Source organism: Pavona decussata, unplaced genomic scaffold, assembly GCF_977016875.1.
Source record: "Pavona decussata unplaced genomic scaffold, jaPavDecu1.1 SCAFFOLD_106, whole genome shotgun sequence".
NCBI lineage: Eukaryota > Metazoa > Cnidaria > Anthozoa > Scleractinia > Agariciidae > Pavona > Pavona decussata.
The window spans coordinates 2046703-2056085 of NW_028145520.1; the positions used below are offsets into that span (position 1 = coordinate 2046703).

At 42.1% G+C, this 9383-nt stretch overlaps 6 protein-coding genes and 2 pseudogenes across 7 annotated transcripts; 4 read left to right on the plus strand and 4 right to left on the minus strand.

The window, feature by feature from the left end:
• Positions 1 to 127: 127 nt before the first annotated feature.
• LOC146471203 (histone H4-like) lies at positions 128 to 439 on the plus strand. Its single transcript, XM_085121256.1, has one exon. It carries the CDS (start codon positions 128 to 130, stop codon positions 437 to 439), a length of 312 nt encoding a protein of 103 aa, XP_084977382.1.
• On the minus strand, positions 321 to 5941 carry LOC146471204 (histone H3-like). 2 transcript variants are annotated; one of them, XM_085121254.1, is made up of 2 exons: positions 4710 to 5941; positions 321 to 457 (listed from the first exon to the last, which is right to left on the minus strand). In XM_085121254.1, exon 1 carries the CDS (start codon positions 5815 to 5817, stop codon positions 5407 to 5409), a length of 411 nt encoding a protein of 136 aa, XP_084977380.1. In that variant the 5' UTR covers positions 5818 to 5941; the 3' UTR covers positions 321 to 457; positions 4710 to 5406. The 2 variants fall into 2 exon arrangements, with proteins under 2 accessions (XP_084977380.1, XP_084977379.1); XM_085121253.1 differs by having other exon boundaries at positions 342 to 477.
• LOC146471205 (histone H2A) lies at positions 1772 to 2290 on the minus strand. Its single transcript, XM_085121252.1, has one exon. The coding sequence runs from the start codon at positions 2276 to 2278 to the stop codon at positions 1901 to 1903; it is 378 nt and encodes a 125-aa protein (XP_084977378.1). The 5' UTR covers positions 2279 to 2290; the 3' UTR covers positions 1772 to 1900.
• LOC146471206 (histone H2B.1 pseudogene) lies at positions 2611 to 3050 on the plus strand (annotated as a pseudogene).
• LOC146471207 (histone H1.0-B-like) lies at positions 3644 to 4332 on the minus strand. The gene has a single exon (XM_085121227.1). The coding sequence runs from the start codon at positions 4330 to 4332 to the stop codon at positions 3781 to 3783; it is 552 nt and encodes a 183-aa protein (XP_084977353.1). The 3' UTR covers positions 3644 to 3780.
• A 181-nt stretch (positions 5942 to 6122) lies between the features above and the next one.
• Positions 6123 to 6470, plus strand: LOC146471208 (histone H4-like). Its single transcript, XM_085121257.1, has one exon. It carries the CDS (start codon positions 6123 to 6125, stop codon positions 6432 to 6434), a length of 312 nt encoding a protein of 103 aa, XP_084977383.1. The 3' UTR covers positions 6435 to 6470.
• A 1296-nt stretch (positions 6471 to 7766) lies between these two features.
• LOC146471209 (histone H2A) lies at positions 7767 to 8285 on the minus strand. Its single transcript, XM_085121258.1, has one exon. It carries the CDS (start codon positions 8271 to 8273, stop codon positions 7896 to 7898), a length of 378 nt encoding a protein of 125 aa, XP_084977384.1. The 5' UTR covers positions 8274 to 8285; the 3' UTR covers positions 7767 to 7895.
• A 320-nt stretch (positions 8286 to 8605) lies between these two features.
• On the plus strand, positions 8606 to 9045 carry LOC146471210 (histone H2B.1 pseudogene; annotated as a pseudogene).
• Positions 9046 to 9383: the final 338 nt, after the last annotated feature.

The following is a 9383-nucleotide window of genomic DNA, read 5'->3' on the forward strand; positions in this document are numbered from 1 at the left end:
GTTCGCAATTTACTTTCGCTAACGGAGAAAGAGATAAAATGCGTGTCTTCTCAGAGGTCAGGTTGCATGACATTAAATAACATCACTGATCTCGAACACTCGCTAAATCATTCGAATATCAACCAATATGTCAGGACGCGGTAAAGGAGGCAAAGGACTAGGCAAAGGTGGGGCTAAGCGTCACCGAAAAAATTTTCGAGATAACATCCAGGGAATCACCAAGCCAGCCATCCGTCGCATAGCTCGCCGTGGAGGTGTCAAGCGTATTTCTGGACTAATCTACGAGGAGACTCGTGGAGTTCTCAAAGTTTTCCTAGAGAACGTAATCCGCGATGCTGTGACTTACACCGAGCACGCCAAGCGTAAGACCGTCACCGCCATGGATGTTGTTTACGCTCTCAAACGCCAGGGACGTACTCTGTACGGGTTCGGGGGTTAAGCGTTGCTTGCGTGTTACCTACGAAAAACAAAACGGCTCTTTTAGGAGCCAACAACTATCGCAAAAGTTGTGACCAATACTTGCATTTCACACTTATACATATGCCGCATTCACGCCAAGGCTTAAACACGTTTCGAAGCTGTTTAGTTAAACACAGTTTAAAAATGTTTCCTTCATAAATAAAAGTTGATTTCCAAGCAAGATTATCTAAAAGAATGGGCATTGTTTAGAGGAAGCAGTTTTTTTTATGAAACATTTGAAATCGCTACACCTGATAATAAATCAGCGATGCGTGCAAGTGAGTATATTATCACGTGCAGTGAAAATTGAACTTTTTAATTCAAAAATACCTTTTATTTGCGCTTGAGCTGGCTCGAGAATCAATTTAAATAAAGTTTACTTTCTCTAAGCGAGGTAAAATTGTTAGTTTCTTGCCGGGTTACCTTGCAATCTTGTCAGAATTCAAAATAATTTCAACGGCTTTTGTTTGATTGACGTTAACCAAAACGCAACTTTATCCGACTCTTTTGAATGCCTTTGTTTGCGTGTTATTGGTAACCGCTGTAACTACAGATTTAGCACAAATGAAAGCGTTAAGTTAAAGTTTACTTGAATCCTATGTCAATGCCAATGGTTCAGCTTTCTGTTACCAATTTTCATTTTGTTAAACCTGCTTTATTTAAACATGTTCCTTGTCCGCTTTTAGGGCGCAACACACACACAAGCACCCGTGAAAAGAAAAACAATCACTCCCATTGAATTAGAATCGCATATTGCGCATGTTGCACTTCGTTTAATTAACAAACTGGTTCAAAAGTTTAACACAACACTGGAAATCTCATCATTCTACCGAAATATTTCCTGTTGTCACGCAAATTCTCTAAATGGCGGATGAAGGGGGGGGGGGGGGGGGATAATCTGATCAGTGAACTTTCGTTGACGCGCTATTAATAAATACTGCATTGCGAAGCTTTTTAGACTGCAACTTCTGTTCTATTTTTTTTTTTTTTGGGGGGGGGGGGGTTGTCTCATTTCTGAGAAAAAAGTCGCAGAGTGGGTGTACAAGGAAAGGGCTACTGATAGGATCACATACAGCTCTTTCATTTCTTTTGTTTTGTCTTACGTGCCTAAAATTTACTCTCTTTTGCAGATATTCAATGGAGGCAAGTGATTTATTATCGCCTCAAATGGCGCTTAGTTCATCTACGACTGAATAGAACGGCGAGTAAGTTTCAAGTAAGTACCTATAAGTATAAGTATGTATCTATAACATTTTTTGTTTTTCAGCCGTTTTCTTTCTTCTCTAATTTTCTCAAAGATACACCTTGCATTTTGGGAACTACGTACGTTTGATACTTCAAAAATTAATCATTGGCTTATTATTGGTCATGACTTTACTGGACAGTTGGTGGCTCCTAAAAGAGCCGTTTTGTTTTGCGGTGGTAATTATAAGACTTCAGCTTAATGTTGTTTCTTCTCAGCTTTCTTGGGTAAAAGTACTGCCTGTATGTTGGGAAGGACACCACCCTGGGCGATGGTGACGCCGGCAAGCAGTTTGTTCAATTCTTCGTCATTTCGGACAGCCAGCTGCAGGTGTCGAGGAATGATTCTGCTTTTCTTGTTGTCCCGTGCAGCGTTCCCGGCCAACTCGAGAATTTCGGCACTCAGATATTCCAACACTGCTGCTAAGTAGACTGGAGCCCCTGCACCGACTCGTTCGGCGTAATTACCTTTACGGAGAAGGCGATGGATGCGACCAACAGGAAATTGAAGACCTGCTCGAGATGAGCGTGTCTTAGACTTGGTGCCTTGAGCTTTACCTTTACCGCGCCCTGTCATTTTGCCTTAAAAGTTTTCTGTCTTAGCCGGCGATCAAACTTGATTGAAGTGATCATTACTCACCACCCATCAACGCCGAATTTATTTCACTAGCCAGGAATTTGGCGGATCAAAACGCACCAATCAAACCTCCACTTTCACTTTCAAAAGATATGCAAAATAACTCTTCCCGCCTTTGTTGACTTTATCGGCGTCTCACTTTTAAGCAACAACCAATCAGGTGAGAAGGCCGCAATTTCGATCCGCATGTTAATTGATCCATTGAATTTGCTGGGATAAATAGAACTTGCGTAGACTTGAGTTATAGAAGCTGATTTTGAAAATCTAAGCGATTTATCCACAACTAAGCACTCATGGCACCAAAAGTACCTGCCGCAAAAAAGGGCGAGAAGAGAGCAGGCAAGGCTAAGTCGGGCGCGGTCGATGGCTCGGGCAAGAAGAAGAAGCGAGGAAAGAGAAAGGAAAGCTATGCGATCTACATCTACAAGGTCTTGAAACAGGTTCACCCTGACACTGGAATCTCCAGCAAAGCCATGGGTATTATGAACTCGTTCGTCAACGATATCTTCGAGCGCATCGCTACGGAATCTTCCCGCCTTGCCCACTACAACAAGAAGTCTACCATCAGTTCCCGCGAAATCCAAACCGCCATCAGGCTGCTTCTGCCCGGTGAACTAGCCAAACACGCCGTCAGTGAGGGCACTAAGGCCGTGACGAAGTATACCAGTAGCAAGTGAAACCTGTGAAATGCCAAAACAACAACAACAACGGCTCTTTTAGGAGCCACCAAATCTCATGAAAGCAATACCCAACACTGGTCACAATGTCGTGTTAGTATTAAATAAAACTACTAGGTGAAGACACAAACAACAACACTTTTCAAAAGTTTCAGTTTAATACAACCAGATCATTATAAATTCGAAATAAAGTTCCAACAGACAAATTTTCTTCTCTGGTATGCGCTCAAAATGTAACTTTAAAGAGATTTTCGTAGAATGGACGCAAAAATAAACAAACAAAAAGCAAAGTGTGACTCTTAGAATGTCGCTACAAAGTTCCTATAAACAAAATTTCTCTTCTGTGATTTACATGAGTAACGAGTCATTCGCCCATGTACATGCAACCTCGTCCACAACAAACTTTCACGCGCTGAAAATGTGACTTTCAAGAGATTTTCGTAGAAGAGACACAAGAAAAAAAAAAGCAAAGCGTGACTCTATAAAATCGATACTAAGTTCCCACAAACAAATTTTCTTCTCAGAATGATGTATTATTCAGTAATGACGCAGACAAACTCGGAAAAAGAAATTCCGAGACTTTCCGGTTACTAGTTCGGATACACTTCTAAGGCGTGATTAAACTAGCTGCTGTGATTTACATGGGAATTACATGGGATTTACAAACGCGAATTCTAATGTTTCAGTTCATTTTCGCTTGGTCATTGCTTTTATTTATTTGGTGGCTCCTAAAGGAGCCGTTTGTTTTGTTAAAGTGAGGCTGTTTTACTTCTTGCTAGCATTCTTGACCTTCTTTGACGCCGGTTTTCTAACGGTGGCTTTAGTTTCCTTCGTCTTCTTAACTAAGGGCTTCTTGACTTTACTGTTTTTGGAGGCTGTAGTGGTCTGCTTCGTGCTGGATTTCTTCTCTTTCTTCGCAGGTTTAGCAGTGGACTTTTCCTTCGCAGGAACTCTCTTAGTCGCTGGTTTTTTCACCTTCTTTACCGACTCAGCGGCGGGCTTTTTCTTTGCCGGGAGTGCTTTCTTCGCTGTTTTCTTGTCCTCGTTCTTGTTGACCTTGAAGGATCCCGTAGCTCCTACGCCTTTTGTGTGAACGAATTGACCGTTTGCCTCGCCTCGTTTAAGAGCTAATTTGATGTGTTGCCGTGCTGTCTCTCCCACTTTGAAGTTTTCCTTGATGTACTTTTCGATGGCTTGCAACGAGGAGCCATTTCGCTTCTTCTCGGCGACAATTGCGGCTTTCACCATTTCCGCAAATTTCGGGTGGTCGGCAGGCTTTTTAGCCCCTGTTTTGTTGATTTTCTCTTTGTTAGGCATTTTGTCAAGGTTTCGCTCTTTCAAGTTCAACGATCGCTCTCATGAAACGTCGTTCCATTGCCGTGAAAAGTTTTCATTTCATCGAGCGGACCGCAGAGGGATCAAGATTTAACTTTCAAACTCTATTCACGCTTTGTTCGGACGTCGTTTGTGCTTGTTTGCCAGGATCAACGCCATCTAATTTTTCTAGTTTTATTACACTTAGCATCTATTTCTTCGATGGTTTTGTGTATGTAGATAACAGAGACATTTAGAATCGCGTCTACTCTATGAGACGTGTACTGCAGCCCAATGCAATGCGAAAGGAAACGTTTGGAAACATCTTTACATAAGAATTAACTATGGTACCTTTTGTACTTAAGGAAGGAAGTCCTGACCTTTCTTTCAACTGTTATCAAGCCCGCGAAGAACATGCGAAAGCACGAAGGAAAGCAAAGCGTTGTCAAGGCTTCAGCTTTCTCTATCCAGTTATAGCTGCACTTAGACCGGCAGAGAAATTAGCTTCAATAGCCCATGAATTTAGGACGGTTCAATGCGAATTTTTGTTGCTGGCTTGCGCGCGTTTTGGTTTATTGACGTCATGAATGAGTGCTGATTGCGTCAAATTTGTATAACGAACTTTAGAACGCGCGCGCTAAATACGATGCTATATATAAACTGTGGCTAAATTATTCGGAGTAGGTTTACTAGATTCCTGGAATTTAGCGCAACAATATTTTATAACTGGTTAGCCCAAACACAACAACTAAACAAGAAAAAGACGACAAACACACACCTCCGTACGTTTTGAAGGCACGCGCACGCTGCAACAGGCGTCAAAAAAATGTTTCCAACCGAACATGGCGAGCTTTTTAAGTTGATTAATCTTTAAACCACGGATGGATTTTATTTTTTACAAAGTTTGGACCGAGTTACTATAACAAGGTTTACCTTAACTGCAAACGCTAGCGCGAGGATTACAGTTTTGAAAACAAACGAACAAACAAAACAAATCATAAAGAATTGATCACTGCTTTTATAACCATTGGTGGCTCTTAAAAGAGCCGTTTTGTTTTCTTGATACGAAGAAGTCGCTTAAGCACGCTCTCCGCGAATTCGACGAGCCAGCTGGATGTCTTTAGGCATGATGGTGACACGTTTGGCGTGGATGGCACACAGGTTGGTGTCCTCGAACAGGCCGACCAAGTAAGCTTCGCTAGCCTCTTGTAGCGCTAACACCGCCGAACTTTGGAACCGCAAGTCAGTCTTGAAATCCTGTGCGATTTCTCGAACAAGACGCTGGAATGGAAGCTTACGGATCAGTAATTCCGTTGATTTCTGATAACGTCGGATTTCTCGAAGAGCCACTGTACCGGGCCTGTAACGGTGAGGTTTCTTCACGCCGCCAGTAGCCGGGGCGCTTTTGCGAGCGGCTTTGGTGGCTAGCTGTTTGCGAGGAGCTTTTCCACCGGTTGACTTTCGAGCTGTTTGCTTGGTACGAGCCATGACTGCTAACAATGATCACAAAGACTAATTCGATCGCAAAATTTGTGCTTCTTGAAACGTTTTGATGAGCTCGATTTATTAGAAAAACCCTGTAATGTGATTGGATAGGATAATCGAAATATGATTGGTGGTCCTATTATCCATGTTAAAATATTCAAGGCGGCGGCGCACAAACGCAGTTCGCAATTTACTTTCGCTAACGGAGAAAGAGATAAAATGCGTGTCTTCTCAGAGGTCAGGTTGCATGACATTAAATAACATCACTGATCTCGAACACTCGCTAAATCATTCGAATATCAACCAATATGTCAGGACGCGGTAAAGGAGGCAAAGGACTAGGCAAAGGTGGGGCTAAGCGTCACCGAAAAAATTTTCGAGATAACATCCAGGGAATCACCAAGCCAGCCATCCGTCGCATAGCTCGCCGTGGAGGTGTCAAGCGTATTTCTGGACTAATCTACGAGGAGACTCGTGGAGTTCTCAAAGTTTTCCTAGAGAACGTAATCCGCGATGCTGTGACTTACACCGAGCACGCCAAGCGTAAGACCGTCACCGCCATGGATGTTGTTTACGCTCTCAAACGCCAGGGACGTACTCTGTACGGGTTCGGGGGTTAAGCGTTGCTTGCGTGTTACCTACGAAAAACAAAACGGCTCTTTTAGGAGCCAACAACTATCGCAAAAGTTGTGACCAATACTTGCATTTCACACTTATACATATGCCGCATTCACGCCAAGGCTTAAACACGTTTCGAAGCTGTTTAGTTAAACACAGTTTAAAAATGTTTCCTTCATAAATAAAAGTTGATTTCCAAGCAAGATTATCTAAAAGAATGGGCATTGTTTAGAGGAAGCAGTTTTTTTTATGAAACATTTGAAATCGCTACACCTGATAATAAATCAGCGATGCGTGCAAGTGAGTATATTATCACGTGCAGTGAAAATTGAACTTTTTAATTCAAAAATACCTTTTATTTGCGCTTGAGCTGGCTCGAGAATCAATTTAAATAAAGTTTACTTTCTCTAAGCGAGGTAAAATTGTTAGTTTCTTGCCGGGTTACCTTGCAATCTTGTCAGAATTCAAAATAATTTCAACGGCTTTTGTTTGATTGACGTTAACCAAAACGCAACTTTATCCGACTCTTTTGAATGCCTTTGTTTGCGTGTTATTGGTAACCGCTGTAACTACAGATTTAGCACAAATGAAAGCGTTAAGTTAAAGTTTACTTGAATCCTATGTCAATGCCAATGGTTCAGCTTTCTGTTACCAATTTTCATTTTGTTAAACCTGCTTTATTTAAACATGTTCCTTGTCCGCTTTTAGGGCGCAACACACACACAAGCACCCGTGAAAAGAAAAACAATCACTCCCATTGAATTAGAATCGCATATTGCGCATGTTGCACTTCGTTTAATTAACAAACTGGTTCAAAAGTTTAACACAACACTGGAAATCTCATCATTCTACCGAAATATTTCCTGTTGTCACGCAAATTCTCTAAATGGCGGATGAAGGGGGGGGGGGGGGGGGATAATCTGATCAGTGAACTTTCGTTGACGCGCTATTAATAAATACTGCATTGCGAAGCTTTTTAGACTGCAACTTCTGTTCTATTTTTTTTTTTTTTGGGGGGGGGGGGGTTGTCTCATTTCTGAGAAAAAAGTCGCAGAGTGGGTGTACAAGGAAAGGGCTACTGATAGGATCACATACAGCTCTTTCATTTCTTTTGTTTTGTCTTACGTGCCTAAAATTTACTCTCTTTTGCAGATATTCAATGGAGGCAAGTGATTTATTATCGCCTCAAATGGCGCTTAGTTCATCTACGACTGAATAGAACGGCGAGTAAGTTTCAAGTAAGTACCTATAAGTATAAGTATGTATCTATAACATTTTTTGTTTTTCAGCCGTTTTCTTTCTTCTCTAATTTTCTCAAAGATACACCTTGCATTTTGGGAACTACGTACGTTTGATACTTCAAAAATTAATCATTGGCTTATTATTGGTCATGACTTTACTGGACAGTTGGTGGCTCCTAAAAGAGCCGTTTTGTTTTGCGGTGGTAATTATAAGACTTCAGCTTAATGTTGTTTCTTCTCAGCTTTCTTGGGTAAAAGTACTGCCTGTATGTTGGGAAGGACACCACCCTGGGCGATGGTGACGCCGGCAAGCAGTTTGTTCAATTCTTCGTCATTTCGGACAGCCAGCTGCAGGTGTCGAGGAATGATTCTGCTTTTCTTGTTGTCCCGTGCAGCGTTCCCGGCCAACTCGAGAATTTCGGCACTCAGATATTCCAACACTGCTGCTAAGTAGACTGGAGCCCCTGCACCGACTCGTTCGGCGTAATTACCTTTACGGAGAAGGCGATGGATGCGACCAACAGGAAATTGAAGACCTGCTCGAGATGAGCGTGTCTTAGACTTGGTGCCTTGAGCTTTACCTTTACCGCGCCCTGTCATTTTGCCTTAAAAGTTTTCTGTCTTAGCCGGCGATCAAACTTGATTGAAGTGATCATTACTCACCACCCATCAACGCCGAATTTATTTCACTAGCCAGGAATTTGGCGGATCAAAACGCACCAATCAAACCTCCACTTTCACTTTCAAAAGATATGCAAAATAACTCTTCCCGCCTTTGTTGACTTTATCGGCGTCTCACTTTTAAGCAACAACCAATCAGGTGAGAAGGCCGCAATTTCGATCCGCATGTTAATTGATCCATTGAATTTGCTGGGATAAATAGAACTTGCGTAGACTTGAGTTATAGAAGCTGATTTTGAAAATCTAAGCGATTTATCCACAACTAAGCACTCATGGCACCAAAAGTACCTGCCGCAAAAAAGGGCGAGAAGAGAGCAGGCAAGGCTAAGTCGGGCGCGGTCGATGGCTCGGGCAAGAAGAAGAAGCGAGGAAAGAGAAAGGAAAGCTATGCGATCTACATCTACAAGGTCTTGAAACAGGTTCACCCTGACACTGGAATCTCCAGCAAAGCCATGGGTATTATGAACTCGTTCGTCAACGATATCTTCGAGCGCATCGCTACGGAATCTTCCCGCCTTGCCCACTACAACAAGAAGTCTACCATCAGTTCCCGCGAAATCCAAACCGCCATCAGGCTGCTTCTGCCCGGTGAACTAGCCAAACACGCCGTCAGTGAGGGCACTAAGGCCGTGACGAAGTATACCAGTAGCAAGTGAAACCTGTGAAATGCCAAAACAACAACAACAACGGCTCTTTTAGGAGCCACCAAATCTCATGAAAGCAATACCCAACACTGGTCACAATGTCGTGTTAGTATTAAATAAAACTACTAGGTGAAGACACAAACAACAACACTTTTCAAAAGTTTCAGTTTAATACAACCAGATCATTATAAATTCGAAATAAAGTTCCAACAGACAAATTTTCTTCTCTGGTATGCGCTCAAAATGTAACTTTAAAGAGATTTTCGTAGAATGGACGCAAAAATAAACAAACAAAAAGCAAAGTGTGACTCTTAGAATGTCGCTACAAAGTTCCTATAAACAAAATTTCTCTTCTGTGATTTACATGAGTAACGAGTCATTCGCC